Source organism: Enoplosus armatus, chromosome 7 (assembly GCF_043641665.1).
Source record: "Enoplosus armatus isolate fEnoArm2 chromosome 7, fEnoArm2.hap1, whole genome shotgun sequence".
NCBI lineage: Eukaryota > Metazoa > Chordata > Actinopteri > Centrarchiformes > Enoplosidae > Enoplosus > Enoplosus armatus.
In genome coordinates, this window is record NC_092186.1 from 6,511,425 (window position 1) to 6,531,926 (window position 20,502).

At 40.9% G+C, this 20,502-nt stretch overlaps 1 protein-coding gene and 1 non-coding gene across 2 annotated transcripts; one reads left to right on the forward strand and one right to left on the reverse strand.

The window, feature by feature from the left end:
- The first annotated feature begins 8,045 nt into the window (after nt 1–8,045).
- trnan-guu (transfer RNA asparagine (anticodon GUU)) lies at nt 8,046–8,119 on the forward strand. The gene has a single exon. It is a non-coding gene; the product is annotated as a tRNA-Asn (tRNA).
- A 3,019-nt stretch (nt 8,120–11,138) lies between these two features.
- dpt (dermatopontin) lies at nt 11,139–15,483 on the reverse strand. Its single transcript, XM_070909528.1, has 4 exons — nt 15,209–15,483; nt 12,210–12,335; nt 11,468–11,575; nt 11,139–11,217 (listed from the first exon to the last, which is right to left on the reverse strand). The coding sequence occupies exons 1-4, from the start codon at nt 15,481–15,483 to the stop codon at nt 11,151–11,153; spliced, it is 576 nt and encodes a 191-aa protein (XP_070765629.1). The 3' UTR covers nt 11,139–11,150.
- Between the last annotated feature and the right edge of the window lie 5,019 nt (nt 15,484–20,502).

The window sequence follows — 20,502 nt, forward strand, 5'->3', positions numbered from 1 at the left end:
CAAAACAGGAAGGCTGGTGTATGTTTCAGGAAAAATACAAAAAAAAAACGACACACTCTCAGCATTGAAAGGTGCTCTTCTGAGTCAAGGGTTTCAGGTGTAGCCTGCAGTATGCAAAGAGGAGGGAAAGTCAAGGTACTCGGAGTTCAGCTGCAATAAAAGCTGAAAGCTTAAAGGAATAGTTGCAAATACACTTCTTCGCTTTCTTGTTGAGTTAGATGAACATATTGATAGCTGCCTCATGTCTTTACAATAAAGGTGACGCTACAGCCAGCAGCTAATTAGCTTAGTTTTTCATAAAGACTGGAACCAGCTAGCTTATTATTTGTACAGATTAGTGTTATTAAGTGAGTGTTAGAGTCCTTTCAAATGTCTCTTTCTTTCATCACAGTGACTTCTTACATTGTCAGTAGCTGCAGCAGATGGGGAATCGGCCTTAGTTGCATGCTTTAGGCAACATTTTTCTCTGTATGCACCACACACACCAAAGCCCACTCTCCTGTTGTACATAAATCTCCTTACTGCTCTTTATCTGTGCAGTTTGTGTCATACAGGGTTTTTTGACAAATGTCTGCGATACAGCAGGAAATGGCTTTCTGTCAGTGTTTTGTCTGAAAGCTTCCCTTTGACAAGATTTCTTTCTTTGCACGTGTTTGATCTCCCAATCCTGAGTGCATTTATATTCCTAGCTGTCACATAGCCTAATCTATACTGCATAATATGTCTTTATGGCTCCTTTCTCAATTCATTACCCACTTTAATGCCCTCATCACTGACTTAATCGCCTTCATAGTGAATGACAAATAAAGCCCACCAAAAAAGCCTCCCACTGAGGTGAGAGAGCATATAAATCTTAGCAGTTTAAATGCTCTCTTACCTCAGTTGTCTAGTCTGACTTGAACGCCTGCTGGTCTCTAACTACTGCCACTACAATGACCACTTGTTTCATGATTTGATGGACTCATCCACAGTGGATATGTTGTTTGTTATTTTCATGTATTCTTTCAAACATCTGTCATGTATAGAACACCAGCCAAAACGGTTCCCACTAATGTCCTCCTCGTTCTCTAACCTTGAAACGAGGGAGTAAACATGGCCTCTGGCGTTGTAGAGCAGAGAAATAGTACTGATCAGCGCCCGTATTACCCGCATGGTTGGCCATTTGGCGTTTGGTTGTATATTTGCTGTTGAATCTTTTTCCACTCTCAGTTGAAGCAAGCCAGTATTTACTGTACACACAAAATTTTCCAAGAATAAAGGCATTAAATTCTCTTCTGTTCATCCTAAAGAGTGAGTTTAGGAGTTTTGACCTTGCTATAAAATGATCTCCCAGGCATTATGAGTTTGATATGATCCTTACTGTCCTGAGATAAACAGCCTCTATGTGTTAATGTGAACTCCATAAAACTGAACATTTTAACTTAGAATCCTTATTGAAAAAATAGGAGTATTATATTTGTCTTTGATTCGTAATATACAGTCTGCAACATGCAACATCTCTATGACACTTGCTTCAAAATGTGTCAAAAATACTCGCAATTGGCTTTCCAGCCGAGTACTGCGCTGTCCATTCTTATGCTGATGATACCATCTAATGATTTTCCTTAAATAAATTGTCCTCCTTCCAAAACAAAAAGAATTCAAATTGGATATACTATCCACATTATTATTATTATTATTATTATTATTATCATGGAGATTCCTTATGGACTGCAAAATTTAACTCCTGTCCACCACACCAACACATGATGCACATTGTGCATGGAAGAGTTGAGGAAACCATTTAAAGGATAATGTGGGTCTGGGGTCTACAGTAGATTTGCAATCTTCATTTGAGGTCTAGATTTGTAATCCACTACCTGTCCCCTTACACTAATGGCTCTGAACTGGACCTTAAAGGCAGTCTGAGAGATCTTGTGTCTGACACACACTCCTGGGTAAGATAAAGGTGTCTGACTGTCTGAGGACGAACACAGCTGGGATACAGAGCGAGTGGAGACAGCCTTATCTTTCATTGTCTTGCTCTTGCAGTGTCCAAGGCCAGACTTAGTAATAGAAAGCTTGCTATGGCTCTACTGGCACTGGAGTACTTTTCCATTACACACTGCCTGAGGAGAATCTCTGTGCCAGCTGTAAATATACTAGAGACAGGCAGTGAAGATTCGGGCGCACCTGTAGATGAACGTTTGGCTCACAGTTTTATCCATAAACTAATAAAAGCGAGAGAAACGTTTGTGTCATAATTCAGTGTTTTCTCAAATCCTCTCCCTGCGGTGATTCAAGTGCTGCTGAACACAGAGGGGGAAAAGTCCAACATGGAGGACACTGGCAATCAGCACAGTTTGTCAAGGAAACCGAGCCGTGCAGCACAGAGGCCGTGAATGGTGGATGATGATGTAAGAGCTCACAATCACGGCTCTGCTTATGTCACCACTTTTTGCTTATCCTTCAGTGCTTTGTTGTCTGGCTGGCTAAGAGCGAGCAACATTTTACAGGTGCTTGTGGCAAACTGGCTGCAAATACAGCCGGTGAGCTTGTTTCCCGACAAGTCTTAAGACTTCCTGTGCTCTTTGGGTGCTGGTGGAGCACAACACCTCATGAAGACTGTTCAGATCAGAGAACAGTGGGAAAAACGCAAAATTTTATAATTCAAAATTCACCGCATGTATAATATAATTACATGTTAAAGGCTACATGCTCATCAAACAAACTAATAACAGTAGGTGAACAGGCACTTTTGGAAGACATGACAATTAAAAGACAATGGTAAATACTAACCTAATAGTAGCACAGGTAGAGAAGAGTGATGGAGTCAGTGAACTCATGCATCTAAACTTTGCTAACATTAGCTAACGTTAGCCACCATAAGCTGCTAGTTGTATCAGACCAAGTAAGTACTAAATTGAACATGGGTGTGTTTCTATGATCATGAATTCAACTTTAGATTTTTAAAAGGAGTTATATGTTATTGCTCCTTTCAAAAGTGGCATAGTCTGGCTTTAAGTATTATCTAGTAGATAAGGACTTCTGCACATTGAAGCCCACAATTCAGGGTGCTATGATACTCTCATATCTGTAAGAAAGCACATGAAATAACACAAATAAACAAAGGTTCTGAACTAATGGTCTTTGAGACATAGATCAAAGCATGGAAATGAATATGAAAACTAACTGGCAATGCCTGATTTCTGGGTGCGTTTCCATTTCTCTAGTTTGTATTTATTAACCAAACTAATTAGACTGCTGTAACAGTGAGCAGATCGTAATTTAATTATAGCTAATGTTAGGCAGTACAATAGGAATAGGGTGATAGGGTGTGGGCTTCGTAATGATGCAGTAGCATCAGCTTTAAGGGAATAGTTGGGTATTATTGAATGTCTGCTCATTAAATATGGAGCAAGAGCCAAGAGGCGATTAGCTTAGCTTAGCATTAAGACTGGAAGCACAGGGAAACAGCTAGCCCGGCGAAAAAGAATCTGCCTACCAGCATCTCTAAGGCTCACTTATTAACACATTACATCTCCTTCATTTAGTCTGACACAAACTGAAATGTGCGGTTTTAGAAGGAGTTACGTAGTGTAACTATTTCTTGACAAACAACAGTTTATTTGTCCACCCTCACAGTGACAACAAGACTCCCGGCTGTTGTTCAACGAGAAATAGTCCAACGAGGTAGTTAATGAACATTAGAGGCGCTGGTAGGTGGACTTTTGAACTTCAGACAGATGTTCTGTTTCCCCCTGCTTCGAGTCTTTATGCTAAGCTAATCGCCTCCCGACTGTTGCTCCATGCTCAATGCACGGTAATGAGACTGATATTGGTCTTCTAATCTAGCTCTTGGCATTCCTCCAAAGGAGTAGTCGTGATTTAGTGTTGCACTTGTGGGGGAACTTGCAAAAGACACAAAAATATTGATGCAGCGGAAGGCAAGATATTTTGGCTCTGTTTCAAGCCTGCCTCCTGACAGGAGTTTAATCAACCAATCAGCTTGCTTGACGTGCAGAACCGCACGATGCGTTGTTGACTCCACAACCCCAGTTTATAACTTTTTCCGTAAGAAGGTTTCCGTAATTATTTGTAGTGTCCAGGCCTAGATGGAGATAACCCTGATGACATCATCTGGGTTATTTTTCAGACATTATATAATGTGGGAGGAGTGCTCCTCTAAATGTTTTCATCAAGCCATTCAAAAAAAGATCCATTTTGATATACAGATTTGACTCTATTATCTTACACTTACAGACAGTATAAATACATATAGCTAATGGAAAATCAGGAGAAAAACTGGCATATCAAGAATGTCAACGCGTGTCCTGTGAGCACTGTTCTGTACCTTGTGATGTACTTTCTATATCCCATGAAACTCCGGGAGTGTATCTAAACTCTGAGTCCCTGTTGGGTTCAACTAAGACAGGAGCACGTGCTCGATGGTGTGAGAAGAGCCTGTTTTGTGTAACACAATGCTGTTAGAGTCCTGCTCTTCTCTCTGCCTGGGCCTCTGGCCAACAGACCGATTAACACGCTGACAAGCCTCAGTACATCTTTTACACTCACAGCCTTGACCTTTCACCTGCAGGGAGATCCAGCAAAATCACAGAATAAGGTCTGACACCTTTTAAAAACAAAGACTTTGCTCTCGGTGGCACCGCTTGTTTCATTCTCCAGGAAATGCTGCCACAAGCTCATCACAGCTAATGAGAGAGACAAAACCGCCATTGGAAATAGTGTGGTGTAGCATTTCCCGCTAAGAGGCTGAATGGCTGGAAACACCCGATGCTGGCTTACTCGTCATGGATCCATTCAACTCTCTCCATCACAGGCCATAAACCGTCTAATTTATTCTGTGCCGTTTCACTACCAAGAATTCACCAGTGAAGAATCCAAGAGCAATAATGACGCTTTTGTCTGGAGGTGCGCTGCGAGCGGAGAAAGTGAGAAAGCCAAAGGGAAGGCTGGGAACCAGTAGGTCACTGAGCTCACCTTACACCTCTTGTTCCCACAACACTTTGGCTGCTTTCCCAAATCAAATCCCAAACTTTTTGCTCCGCAGACCCAGAGGGGAAAAAGTGAGTAAGCTGTTGTTCTTAACTTTAAATCTCAACCAGCTTCTATTATCTGACACCATCAGTTTGTGATCACAGGACGAACACGAGTTGACTGTGTAAACACAAGTGCAGAGCTCCCTCCTGAGTCCTCAATGCAAAGAATCCTTCCCAAGAGCCAGCGACTGAGAACTGGAACACTTGGGAAGTAAAGGATTCCCATCAGCTTATTGTTAATGTTTATTCCCACAAAATGACTGTTTATAGATTCATCAAGGAATGCACTTTGGTGGAATAATCAGCCTGTTGTTATTCAAAGTACATCAGCTGAAGAGTTTCTTCTGGATGCTTTTACAGAGTGTGCCTGGATATGCTTTCAAGCACCATCATGAAAGCGAGGATCTCGAAATCAAGTCCTCATTTGTAAATAAGTATGACGCAATCACGGCAGAGGACACACCCCACGCTATCAACCTGTGCCCAACAAGCCACGGCTTGCCACATGTTTCTTTTTGTCTTGAACCTTCTCATGGACAACGGCTTGTGTTTGTTGATCTCACGCCACCAAATAGAGATCTATACCGTACAGACTGTACAGCACATGCTGCCACAGGTGCGCCAGGTCAGACTGAGGTGTGATGCAGTTTGAAATGAAAACCCACACTGGCGGTCGTCCTATGGCAGCCATTAAAGGGAGACTATGTCATTTTTGAAAGAAGAAATAACACAACTGTTCTCTTGAAACCGATGGGAAACAAATGAAAAGCTGAATTCATGAGCAATAACAAACAACAAACTCAGGGGCTTTGCTGCTACAAGCTGACTTGGTCTGGTATGACCAGGAGCTTAAGGTGGCTCATGTTAGTGTGCTAACTTTTTGACTCTTCTCTACTTACTGTTGCACTACATTGACATTGCTACTGATATATATTAAGATAGTTTTATCACAAAAGTAAAACAAGAAGTGAAACATAGTGAACCTCACCAGGAGACATGTCTGTTGTTTCTCTCACACACTCTCAGTCAGGCCCCCGAGTGACGGCTTTAAAGCAACTAAATCTTGCGAAATGAAGGGAAAATTCACTGTGCCATTATCTTGTTATTATCTTGTTTTTCAGCAAAACTTCCATAGTCGTGCTTTAATGTGAACAAAACCCATTAAATCACCAGAAAATCCAGCCTTTAAGGGGCTGGTTAACCAAGAAATACAAAAAACATATGTTCTTACTTACCCATAGTGGTATCTATCATGCAGATATGGTAGCTGTGGTCAAAAGCTTTCACTTGAATTATTTTCTATGGAAGAAATAGTCCCTATTAAAATTCCTGAGAATGGGGTCTGTGGATTCTCCACGCTGCATGCAAATTCCCATTCACCTCAATTGTCTTGAGATGGAGGCAGAAATCAAAAGGACAGATATTTTGATTGAATGGACCCTTTAAATTGCTTCCACCAGTTTGATATTCCCCATTGTGTACATGCACTATGAATTCACACCAGTATAACTTATATCTTCTTAGAAAAGCAGTGCAGTTCTGTAGCAAAGAGTTGGTCAAACTGAGTTGCGGTGGGTCTACCCTGCTCTGCGCCCCTTGTTGTCTGACATGAAACGAGGCAGCTGTTTTTGTCCTCAAGTGAGAGCAGTGAGAGCGGGCAGAGGCTCCCTAAAATAAACAGGCTATCTGTGCAGCCCCGGGGCTGGGTCGGGGTCACGCTCCATGGTGCTCACTCACTCGGGCTCTCCCTGCCCACATCCAAACACAGCGCCTCACTTCTTCACCGGCTGAGAACACAGCACTTTGCTTGAACCAAAACAGCATGTTAGGAAAATGATAAGTGCAATATATGATATGTCTCTAAAGGAGGGCTGGAAATAACTTCAAATGAGTAACATTTACATAAATATAATTTAATATAAGCACTGAACTGTCAAATCATAAATAATGTCATATTGAATGCTTAGATGCTAATGCTGGTCAGTGTATTATTCTCTCACTCCAGGAGATCCTCACTGTAAAATAACCTTCCAACAAAAGTTGTTCCTCATGAATGGTTATTTTTCAAAACTGAACCCAAACCCAAGATTTGAATATATATTCAGTCAGGTTTACATAGTTTAGCATAATAGTAGTTTTTAACAAGAATCGTGGTGTACTTGGGCACAGCAGTGCTTTGAGCTAAATGCTATCATTAGCATGCGTGCAATGACAATGCTAACATGATGAGCAGGTATGATGTTTACTATGTTTATCATATTAGTTTAGCATGTTAGCATACTTACATTTTCTGCAAATCCTGCTGTTATTACAGACATGTCTGAGCTAACCACAGCCTCTCAACTCGACCACGGACCTAGGGCTTATGGGAAATGGTGTTTGTTAAAGGCTGCAAAATAGAAATATTCAACAAACAGCAAAATTACAACTGTATAAAACAAATTGACCATCCTTATCTAAGCATACGGAGTGAACCACATGACATACTATTGAGAAAGGCTCTGTTTCAAGGCTGGATTTTTAGCTATTTGAGTCATTACAAAAAGTCAATGGGATTTTGAATGTTGAATGAAGTTTTCCTATTCCTGGAACAGAACCCAGGAGTTGTCATGGCAACCCAAACAATATTTACCAAGATATTTCAGTCTGGTCCAAAGTGGTGGAGGACTGACAACCAAATAACATTACCACTGCATTCCATTGTGGGGTACAATAATAACGTTAAAATTGGATTGTCAGTTGATGTTATGAGTTGTCGAAGCTGGAAAAGCACAGTTGCAACCAATAACACAACTAACAGCTCTGTTTTCACCTTTCAATGAATATTATCAGTTACACTTGTGCCATGACAGGTCAAGTTACTGTCTGCAGCTATGCATGCTGGGTATCAAGTTTCTTTATCTAGTTTTGCTTATTTCAGTACATTTTAAAAAGTTCATGAAGAAAAATCTGTCAATAATATAAAGTATTGGTACAGAAACATTGGTATCATGCTGTGTGCTGCATGTCTCTGTGGCGCAATCGGCCAGCGCGCTCGGCTGTTAACCGAGAGGATGGTGGTTCGAGCCCACCCAGGGACGTTCCATTGACATTTGTTTAATTTCCCCCTGGGGATCAATAAAGTATTTCTCATTCTGTATTGTACTGGCACTAGTAGGAACTTAGAGGCCAGTAAACAAACTTGTTTTGGAGCCCTAAAATTCATTTGAGAAAGGATTTTCATCCTGAATTCAGTAGCCTCTTATTGTGAGAAGCCGTTATTTGTCTCATTCTTAGCTCTGGCTGCACAGAAGCCTCCGGATCAAGCTAATGAACTCGGGAATTAACTGCACCAGCTTGCCTCAAGTGAGTGGAGGGAAAGTCGTACTCAGGGATTGGCTGTGAGTACAAAAACATCACATGCTCTCTTTTTTTATTCGGAGATGATTGGTGCTTGATTAAAGAGGCATAAAGGTGTGTGTTCTTGATCATTTTCAAGTTCTATAATTGATACAAGTGCTTTTCTTTGTCTCATCTCTTACACTGGGTGTTCTGTGGTGTATCATTAGAAAGATAAATATTTTACATTAATTAGAGACAAGTTCAAGGTTCACTTTTTTGTATACTTTATTGGTTTATTTAGACTCTGCATGTATTTATATTAGCATGGCTCTGAGGATGGCACTGCCGGTTGGTCCGCCCACCACTTGGGTCAGTATAAAGTATCTCAACACCTATAGGACGGATCGCCCTAAAGTTTTGTGCGGACGTTCATGGTCCCCAGAGGATAACTCCAACTGACTTTTCATCTAGCGCCACCATGAGGTTGGCATATGTGGTTTTGTAGTGAAATGTATCAACAACTATTGGATGGTTTGCCATGAAATTTGGTACAGACATTCATCTTCCCCTCAGGAGGAATTGTAATAACCTTGGTGATATCTTGACTTTTAACGTATAGTCCAGGCATATATCTCATGCATTCAGTTCAAAACAGTAGCAGGTTTTCATCAGAAGTTAAATCCCTTTTTTCTCTGGGGCTTTGTTGCCATAAATGTATACTTAGCTCTTAATTATATGGCGGCTAACTACAGATTCCAAAAGTGATTGCAGTAAGGAGACTTTAATAGCTTTGTGGCTCCTCCTATAAACTCTTAATTACAGCCAGGAAGGAAGGATTGTTTTTCATCCAGCTGTAATGAAACGTGTTGGTGGGAGGAGAGGACGAAGCAGGACAATGTATCCCCCTGTCTTTCCCGGCCCGGGAAGGAGGCTTCCACCACAGAGACGGTGGGTCTCTGAGGGCAGGAGGCCTCTGCAGGCGTGTGGCTCGCCACTGTCCGCAGGCTCAGGGGACAGCTGTGTCGCGCTGTGGTCTTTGGCCCTGTGCCCCGAGACAGCAGTTGCCATAAACAAACAGTGCTGAAAGCTACTGGCCCGGTCCCCAGCTCTTTTCAAGACTGTGCTGTGAGCCGGCTGACCTTCACCCAGCTCACTCCATTAAGTTCGAATGGATTTTAACGGCACTTTGGAGAGTTGAGCTGGTAAAGCAATGCTGCTTCTCCCGTTCGAAAACAGGCGGAATGAGAATGAGTACAAAGTGGCTGCTAGGTACTTTATTTTTCCATATTTGTTCTCTTACTGCTTACCTTCAATTCACATGCTATTAGATGTATTGGAGAGAGGAACATTAAGTTGGCTGATGAAGTGGGAAAGTTGGAGAACATTTTGCTACACAAACGATACAGGATGAAAGTCTTATATGAGGCACAGTTACTAGCTTTTTCTGGAACCTTTAACCATATTACATGATCTTCATCAGCAAATGGATTTTGTTGATCTGTTTCAAGCTCAGTAGCTGTTATGATGTCATCCATAGCACTTTTAGGCCTTCTCTTCTAAAGGTGAAGCATGAAAGTTCACAATATATGATATGGTTGAAAGCTCCAGAAAAAGCAATCCACATGTTTTTAGGTGATTATTCTAAGCTAAGCTAACCGGCTGCTGGCTAACTCAACACCAAGAAACAGAATGAGGGTATTTCCCAAAATATTGAACCATTCCTTTTAAAATGTTTTAAAATAACTTTAAGTTGCATGAGATACATGTGTTTATACTTTCTCCTCCAATCTTTCTCAACAAATCTCATGAATAACAAACTGATTAGCTGTTGATATGGTAATCTCCTGGTGTCAGACCCCTCCAGCAGCATGTTATGGCAATATAAAGCAGAGCTGATCAGCCAAGTTAAGCCCAAAGGAGGTGTTGATATGTCATGGCTGAGTTCATCCTCTCTGTGCTTTCTGAAGGCTTGTACTCTCCCATCGCTAGATTATCCTTCCTCCCACAACCTCTTCCCTCCACAAGTTTAGCCTTTTCTTTTATGCATTATGTCGAGCACACCACACCTTTACATTAAATAATTGACCTTACAAAGTAATGTTAGTGATGGTTTTAATCCCATTTTCACACGGTATAGTTACATGAGTTCCAGTACAGTATGCTGTATAGCTGTAATTGCCAAACTAAACAAGACACTTTAATAAAGGAGGGATGTGAAGTCAATTCAAAGCAGGTGGGACACTTTCCATTGCATGCAAAGCTCATCTTGCCAGTAATTCGGAAAGAGATTCTCATTTCTTCCAACACAAACACGATTGTAGCAAGCATTACGTCCAAGACATTATCCCAATCAGCTACGCCCTGCAGCCCGCCGAAGGCTTTTATCGCCATAAAAATGTTGTGTTTGGTCATCGCTGTCACGCGTCAGCGACTAAGTTTTTTTGGAAAACCACATTCGCATGCTGCCAAAGAACTCCCAGTTCCTCCTGCAAATAAATGTAAACAGTTAAGCTGTCCAAAGTGTCCGGTGGAGCCCAAAACCCCTGCAGACCGTCTGTGTTGATGTTTGTTTTAACAGTTATCTTTATATGAGCAGTCATTTTCCATGCTAGACAGTGATTAAACAGGCATATATCACATGCCATTCATCAAAAGTAAATACATGAATGAAAACATGAATCATATCAGTTCTGTATAATGTCAGTATTATGTTTTTGTTTACATGTAAGAGTAAATATGTATTTTTTTGTTCAAACTGTTTATGGATAGGAAACAAATGCCGCTTACAGTCTATAAATTTTCAAATTCACAGTCAAAGTCTGTCATTCTGCACAGGATGTACTTCCACTGCCGATCTCTGAAACAAAGTACAAGACAAACTCCTGTCAGTTCAACAATCATAAATTACCAACCTTTATTGTTTCTTCATTTTTTTTGCCTTCAGTCTGCCAATAAACCCTGATCCCACAGGCTTTACGAGGGAGAACTTTTCTTCCAACTCAGCCACGAGTGGATTTCAACAACTTTTGGATAGATTCTAGATCCAAACTGCTGCTTCATGGGATCACAAGTTATTAGGGGGGAAAAAACAGATGTTGTGAGCAAACCTTAGCACTCCAGTGAAGGTGGTCTGGGCACCTCGGATGAAGTAGCCATAACTAGGGACCACCAGCTCTCCCTCTTCTCTGTAGTGTTCGGGAATATCACTGGTCTTCCTGTGGAAAGCGGCAAAAGTTTGTGTAAAGTTTTGGCGAGTTAAGTGTTAATGTATCAACCTTTAAAAGGATAGTTAGACATTTTGTGAAATATGCTTACTGTGTTTCTTGTCCCAAGATTTAGATGAGAGGATTCATGCCACTCTCATGTCTGTACACTAAATATGAAGCTACGCAGGAGACATTTAGCATGGCTCTGTTCCAAGGAGACAAAATCTGCCAACCAGCACCTTTAAAGCTCACTAAGTAACTTGTTATACCTTGTCAAAAACAAAAACTGAAGTGTATGTGTTTTTTTACAGGTGGGTCTATTTCTTGGCTAATAGAATAGAAGAAACATAACCTCCATAGAACCAGGAGCTTGTCGTTTGTGTTTCTGTACAGACTTAACAAAAGAGATGTGTGCATTAGTGAGCTTCACAGGTGCTGGTAGGCAGATTGTGATGACTTTGGACTGAGCTAGGCTAGCTGTTCTCCCTTGCTTCCAGTCGATATGCTAAGTTACGCTAAGCTAACCTGGCCTCAGCTTCATATTTAACAGACTGAGAGTGATATCTACCTCCCGGCAAGACAAGCAGTAAATGTAAATGTGGAACTGTGCATTTAACAAGTCCATAGCCCTGTGAGAACGTACATGCAGGAGTAGGGACAGCGCCGTTTGTAATAGCAGCAGTAGAACTGCCATTCCCGGTCAAGAACAGATTCAAAGTACTTGCTTTGTACGCCCGCTACCAGGCCATTGCGAGTGCACGTTGAGGTCCTGCAAAGACAAGAGAGTCATTCAGTTATAAACATTTTTTTTTTTTAAAAGATCTCAAATGACATCCCATACTCTCCTGTTACTTCCAAGTCATTCTTTTCAAACATAAAGTTTATATTGTAGGTTTATACCATATTGTTTGAAGTAAATACTGGTTGGTTGACAGTGCAGTTTGTTTATGGCCCATACACTGTGTTGTCACCACAACACATCCAAGAATACTCGGTCGAAGCAACAGGAGAGGCACGATGTGTAGACGTTTGTCATGGCAACATGGGCACAGCCATCAGCCATTCAGCCAATGGGGGTAGATCCCCTGCAGGGTAATGTCCTAGCTGGTGTAATTCAAACAGACAGCTATGTTAAAAGGAGGCAGGCGTGGCAGCAATAGAGCGTACACAGTGTTTGTCTTTGAATGAGTGAGCTGGGTGCAGTCGAGCTTAACTCAAGAGAAGTCTGAAGAGCACAAATACGTTCTGCTATCCAACCTAGAAAAAGTAATCTGAAGCAGATACAGTTGAGCCGGCGGCCGCTGTATGATTCAAGCTGCTGTTTACACAGAGATGTCAGGCTACAATTCTCCCTCCAAGTCCTTTAATTAGATCAACCTTTCTGTGCAGTTGTAGGCGATGTTTATGTGAGGTTGTAGGCAGATTACCTGCCTGCACGTGAAGGAAGCCAGTCATAAGAAGGACATTAAAGGCGGGGACAAGATTTTCTTTCGTCTCCTTCTTCAGTGGATAAAACGGACTCATGTACGTGGCTGTACCTGCTGTGGATTATTGTTGCATAGTCTGTTTGTACTGTCTAGTTTTTGTGAATGGCATGTTGCAAAAGTTCAGGAAAACACTGGAACATCTGGCCAATAAAATACAACGTGATATCTCTAAAGGGGCCTTTGACGCAGCCTGTTGGATGAATATTGTTCAGATTCACTGGAGGTCAATCATGTTCCCAGGAAATGTCAGCTGAAGACACATGTGGCTGTTCTGGAGTGAGATGGTGATTCCTACAGGTCCCAGAGGACCTGGCTTTGTTCCTCTAAATGAGATAACAGTGGACAGAATTTCATTTTTTATGAAAGTAACAAAAAGGTACACATGTAGCAGGGACAAATTAGTAAACTGGGTTGCACCAGTATTTTGTAAGTCCATTACAAAGTTTGTGGGTGGAAATGTTAGCAACAACTAGCTAGTTTCAAACTAGTGATTTACTTAATTACTAATTACTAACACTAATTAAAACTAAAAAATGTCTTAGCTAGTAACAACTAAAGTCATGTGAAAATCAACAAAACATCTGTTGCACCTACTATATAGACACAAAGTCAGTAGCATCACAAGCTGTAACATAACACCCAAAAATGAGTAATTTTGTAAATGTGTATTACTATTACTTTTATTCATGCATACATGGAGAAACATGTTTCAGAGTTAGCATTAGTGGTATTTGTGCAGTTTAGAATGAGTGAAAAATATCCGATCATGCTAACCTAGCTAACACTTTGTTATTTGATGTCTGTTGTGATATTTAGTGAAACGTCATTTAAATCTGCTCAGTTCACACCATTATTAAACAGCATTTTATTAAGTGGTCAATGTGTTGACCATATTTTATATTCAATTCAATCAAATTTTATTTACATAGCGCCAAATCACAGCTTCAGCTCTCCTCACTCTAACCCAGGTCATATGTTAGCAAGCTAACATTTTTAGTTTTAGCTAGTTCAGTTAGCTACGCAGCAGTTACTCCTAGGAGTTAAATACTTAGTGAAAACTACTCTCTACATAAGAATAGTTTGTGTGGCGCAATTAATATAGTGATGCGTAAATTTCCACCTGCTGCACGCTTATGCTGTAACAAGCTAAGATAAGTTTGAACTTTCAGCTGGTGCACTCTGGTTTTTCAATGATCAAAGATGTCCTCTGGTTGCAGCTGTATCTTTCTTTGTGCTCTAGAGGACTGGAGGTCTTCCATTTGTGTACCCACCCACCAGCAGCACGGGTGGTTTTGTTCATACAACAGTTTCAGCAGCAAACTCCACACAGGCCTCGTATGGGCCTTTGTTGCCTGCTAATAGTGACCTTTAACAACCTGTGTTTTTGGTCTAAGTATGTCCAAACCTACAGTGAAGGAACATAACTTAGTCATTAACGCATTTTTATCTTTGATCTATACTTCCTCCTGTTGATTGGAACAATAACCAACAAATGGGCCAAAGATGTGCCTATTGCGTGGCTTTCACATGGATTTGTCTGTAACAAATGTCCTTCTGAAATGCTTATTTGGGTCTAGATGAACAAATGAACAAAATAAACAAATCCAAACATGCATAGGAGAAGCTGTAGAAAACTGCTGAAAGATAGTTTACTCCAACATTTATCGTACTTCTAATCTGACTCAGATGTTCCCGAATGACTGATTCACTGATTTCCTCTGGGTGCATGTCTGAATTACTACATTCGTGTATCATTCTGCATCATTTATTCATTTCACTGCTCATTAAATCCCTGTTGACTAAGACACTTGGTGTAATCTTGTTTGCAATAAGATTATAAGCGGGAGAAAAACCTACAGCAACAGTTCATTAGAGTGAATTCTGTGCCTCTCTGTGCCACAGGCTAGACATCCTACCAATAAAACTAAAACTGGCCCGGATTCATAACAATCGAATCAGTCCGACTAACGTGGTATTCAAACTTTTAATACACTCTAATATTCTATAAATGCAAGCAACTCACTTACTGATTTTACTGTAAACCCTGAACAGATGTGACTGTCTTCCAGCATGCTTCAGCTCACAGCTGTAAGAAGGTAGGAAGCAGGTGGTCAATGAGTAAATAAATCACTGATATATACGACGGAGGACCCACCACTCCATCCCAGCACGGTTGATGTCGTCCCACCAGCAGTCACTGGGCTCCCCCAGACCCTCAGGTGTGGGCTGGCACTCAAAGGTCCACAAGCGGTCCATGCCGTCCTGCTCGCTGAAGTAGCTCCTGGCGGCCACGAGGACCTCTCCGTGGGGACACTGGAAGTTGAAGCTCTGGCGGTAGCCGTTGACCCAGCCCATGTCATGGTGGTCGTGAGACTGAGCTGCCACTGTGGCCAGCAAAGAGGACACCAACACCAACAGAGCAGGATGCATGTTGAAGGAATCAGTTCGTCTGCTGCGCTTCCTCACAGCTGCCTCGGTTTAGACTCCTCCGAGTCTTTTGTGGTCCAGATGTTTTGTATCCAGGAGTGATGTGTAATTTGCTGCTCATGGGACAAATCCAAAAGTGGACCTAACATGGACATTTTAAGGTGGACCCTGAGTCAAAGCATTGACAAAGTCTCACCATAGATGAGGGTTTACCTTAAAAGACAGAACCTTCAGATTACACGCAATTCAGATATTTATGTGACGCTTTATTTGCCTCTGGAGAATGCATTCACGTGTTAACCATCTAATTGCTCAGGTTGTTGACTTTGCTGTGTGATATACTTTTTCGTGGATCACCAACTTGTCAGGATGCTGACTTTTTGCCCGGGACAGGCAGCTTAGCCTCAGTCTCAGTCTTTTTGCATAGATATGATGTTTGTAGCCATCAAGTGCATATTTGAGATCCCTTTACAGATTTCTCATTATAAAAAACAAGTCAGCTGGAAACATCATCACTGTATGAGAAGCCTTCTTTTGCCTACCTGCCTGAAATCAAGGGCACATTGTTTCGAAAATAACAGAGTTTCCAGTGGTAAATCTGGCGTCATTGTAAACTACATATGTACTGTGTGAAATTGGAAAGGTTGACAGGTCTTGAGCGCACTCACTGTGGTTCATTTCAATCTCACATATATACCATCCTGTGCCGTAAATACTCAAGAGCAAATGTGTATAAATCCACAATGGAAAATAGTCCCCAACAAAAACACAATTTACTCCTGTAAATATAAAACAACACCAGCCACATTCCTAAACTTTAATTTAGCATTTAAGACCAGAAAAAAGACACATGAAAGCTATATTACAATAACAAACATCTAAGACAATATCTAGTTTTCTGTCCCATCAGGACTATATAAATCCATCGCCGAGCTCTACATTAAGGTAATTGAATAACAGGGTCAGAGAGGTCATGCTTCTTGGCTCACTGATCCATTTCTTCACTGTATCACAAGATAGCAGCTATGAGATTTTCCACAGCTTCTTCCGTTCCTGTGAAACAGTGTTCTGGTAAAAGCTGACTGGCGGACAAATTAGGCTGTGTTAGAGAATGAGCTCATATTATTTATAGAGTGTCGTGTTAGAAAAGTTTGCGCAAGTGTTGCTTTTGGTCACGCTTACATATTTTATATCCTAATAAATATTTTATGTCCTGATCTTGATGTCAGTAGGGTTTTGATTTTGATTTTGATTTGTGCATGAAGTGTGTCTCAGTGTGACGTGAGACACACATTACTACATTAGCAGTGGTGACATGTTCACTTTGTGCACATTGCAGTGTACTGCAGGGTTGCGTACTCTTGAGCCTATGCTGAAAGTCTAGTGTGGAATAAAGAATAATTATTAGAATATGAGTAAAAAAACAAAAACAAACAAACAAACAAAAAAATATAAATACATGTAATATTAAGTGTTATAATGCTATAGTGTCCATTGGCATGGTGTTATTTCACATAAAAATACTGTTTTAATATCTACATCAGAGGAACATTTGCATTAAATTAATGAAAACGTGCAAATTCACTCCAGGAATTCAGTTCAAATTAAACACCTTTCTAGTGTTTCCAGATTCTAACTATATAACATAAAGTATTTTACAGAGCTTAAAGGCCCATTTAACTTAGTGTAAACAATACAGACATATTGATTATACTGTATAATATATACAATAACACAGCCTCCCTACATTTACATATACATACACGTGTTGAAATGTTTTATGGTCATTAAGAAAGCAAATAGGTACTCTTTGTTGGCTTTTATTAGTGAGGAGAGAAATCCATTTGATCACTGTGTGCCTGAGAATCTGATCCCATGTGAGAGATCATCCTCAAAGCATCTAAAAATAAATAACAGCACAATGTTCAGGAATAGTGTGCGAGTCACTGCATGAGGAGTTCCACAAAAGTCAAAATGGAGCAGAAGTGGGAGGTATTTATAGGCACCATTGTCTATTTAAAAATCTCTATTTAGAGCAGTGCTGTTGGCAATTAGAGAATGTAGGGCTTCATTCACAACATTTTGATCCGACTGTGACATGCAGACTGCACTGTGCCAAAGATCACAGCGGAGGCAGCCAGGCCTCTGATTGAAGGCCTGTCCACACAATAGCTTTGTTCATATCAACCAAGATCTGCTTGGACATCACTTGCGTTCAGCTGCTGCAAAACAAGCATTCTTTGAATCACTGACAACTTAAAAAAAAGTTCAAAGTTCAAAGTAAAATGTATTTGAATGCACTCCAGTGATGAGTAAGTGTCTAAAGAATGACACAACAACAACATCTTTGGGTCAGATGTGCACAAATGAATGCCAGTCTTTTCTGAGGCCAATGTTTGGGAGCTACACATCTGCTTTTCATTTAATCCAACACTTCACAAAGTCCTGGCAACCCCTGCAGGTCCTTTTTCAAAGGCCACTACACGCTTCTTTGTGACCGTTTCTGTGAGCTGTTTGCTGTGCAGCAGATTGTAGGTTTGCAATGATGTAATCAATCGTTCGGTAAGTGTGACACCAGTCAGCTCCAGTTTCTTTAAAATGCGGTGGGTGGAAAAAGAAACCACACCAGAGAATTAATAATACCAGCTTAATGCCTTGTGTGGAGACACTTTAGCAACCTGCATGTCTTCTGATTAAACCAGTGTTTCAATGAGGTTTCTAACCACACTCCTATTCAAAATCTCCCAATTATGGGATGTCTGATGATGGAGAAACTCTACTGTGGTTGGCCGTCACGTTGAAAAGTCTACTGTAGTTATTATGATTAGAAATATAAAAGCTCAATCCAAACGTCCTGATTACCACACAGCAGTGTACACACACACTGACGGTCACTCATCTCCTTCCTGCAGAGCTTGTTAGGGCGGCTCTGGTCTCTCAGCACCAGGACAGACTTTCATTGTCCCAGCAGCCAGAAAATGTGTTTGTATCTGTGTTCAAATCAGACGGCATTAGCAGCTGCCAAGTAGATGGTGTCCCACTCCGAAATGTTACTACAAAGATAACATCTCAGGACGGTCTGTGCAGGAGCAGAACAACCTGTGATTCCTCCAACTGTGTACAGGCTGTGTTCCACCAAAAAAAAAAGAAATATGTTGGGAAATGATACTGCAGCTTTCTATGTGAGGAAAAAAAAAACTAAATAAAACTCTCCCTGACGCTCAGTATTCAGCATGAAACTGTCAATTATCACAACAAGGAAGGCGTTGTTTCAAATGTTTCTCTATTGCAACAAATAGAGAACTGACAGAATTTGAACAGCATCCGAGGGAGATTTGAATAACTATCATGTTCAAATCAGGCCATCAACGCCTGTTAGACAAACTCAGCATATACTGCACACGTAATGTGCATGTCTGTGTAATGTGATGACGTTATATCTACACATGGTGGTCAGTGCACTATTTTGAATGTCACAGACATAATGAAAGGAGAATATGTCTCTGTGTGTCCATCCTGATCCATCTGCTGTTCCCAGTCCGCTTATAGTCTGCCTGTCTCAGATGCAGTGGCCTTTAAAGCTCCCAAGTGTCCCCTCAAAATGACACTTTTGGTTCAATGCATCATGAGATGTCACAGAACAGCAATGTTGTAAACATAGACAGCCTCATAGCAAAATGCAGGAAAGTGTCAACAGCAAGACCTGGTCTTATATATTCAGCATACTACCAGGTTTACACATTTTTTTATGTATCTCTTGCAAGTCCCCCAATGTTATGGAAGGGCATCATTAACTTGCCACTCCAACATGTTGCATGTCAGCAAAGGTGTCTGTGACAATTAATATAAACTACTAGAAGTCAACCTTTACCAATCCTTTCAAAAACAAACCACATGGTAACATGTCACTGGAATCTTTTTATGAATTACAAGACTACTGTATTACTCTGCATCTGCCATTATTTCACTGTGTACATATCCACATGTGACTTTTCAAAATCATCCTTTTAACATGCTCTCAAAACCTGCTTTTGAAAATACATGCCGCAAAATGTTTTAACTAATTTGTAAGGTGACAATCACTGTCAGTATTCTTTAGCAATAGTTGTAATTATCCCGTGTTTCCTGTATTTCAATACAAAGATGTCATCACACACGGGTTTATGACAATGAAAAGAAAGGCCTTGTCGTTTGGCGTCTTGCTGTCATTGCAGTATGTTTTTGCTATTGTTCCTCTAAGTGTGAGGAATCATAGACATAATTATCTTTTGAAGATATGAATGAAGAGCGCCAATCTAGACATATTAGGCTCTAATTATGAATGAATGGCGTGATACTTCACTTCTAAAAACACAACTATCTCTGGTATGCAGGGTTACGCAACTGCCACTGTGAGGATGTCAAAAGGTCCCTCAGCATGGTCCATTTTCCCATAAGACCTTTGCTGTTTAATAGTGCTTCACTGATGAAATTAAGGGGCCAGCCAAAAGGCCACCATAATAACGTCTACAAAACAAATCACTTTGCTTCAGGCTGTAACCTCATTAGAACAATGCGTCGTGGTTGCTTGGAGGATGTGTCTGAGCCATGGCCGGCGAGGCAGGCAGGCAGAGATAAGCCTCACTGACAGTAGTGATAATGGGAGAGCAGGAATGATTGCCCGGAAAATAATCACGCCCAAAGTATTCCAGGCGCATGATACCCTGTTCTCATTTATTTGGCTATATCGATGCCTCAACTCCCTCCTCAGGCCTCAAGGTTATCTGGGAGATGATATGCAAGGGTCAAAATGTTGGACTAGACTAGAGCAAGGTGCACTTCTATGTTTCATTTTCATTAAATGAACAGAAATGCCGCACAAACACCACACATTCACCTCGTCTTGTTATCATTTTTTTTTAGGATGTATAACTGCACAAATCTGTGTTTCATTTTTTGACACTGTCGCTCACAAATTGAGTGAATGTGTTAGTTCTGCTTGGAAGACCAGAACAGTTCAATAACTCTCAGTCTCATCTCCTC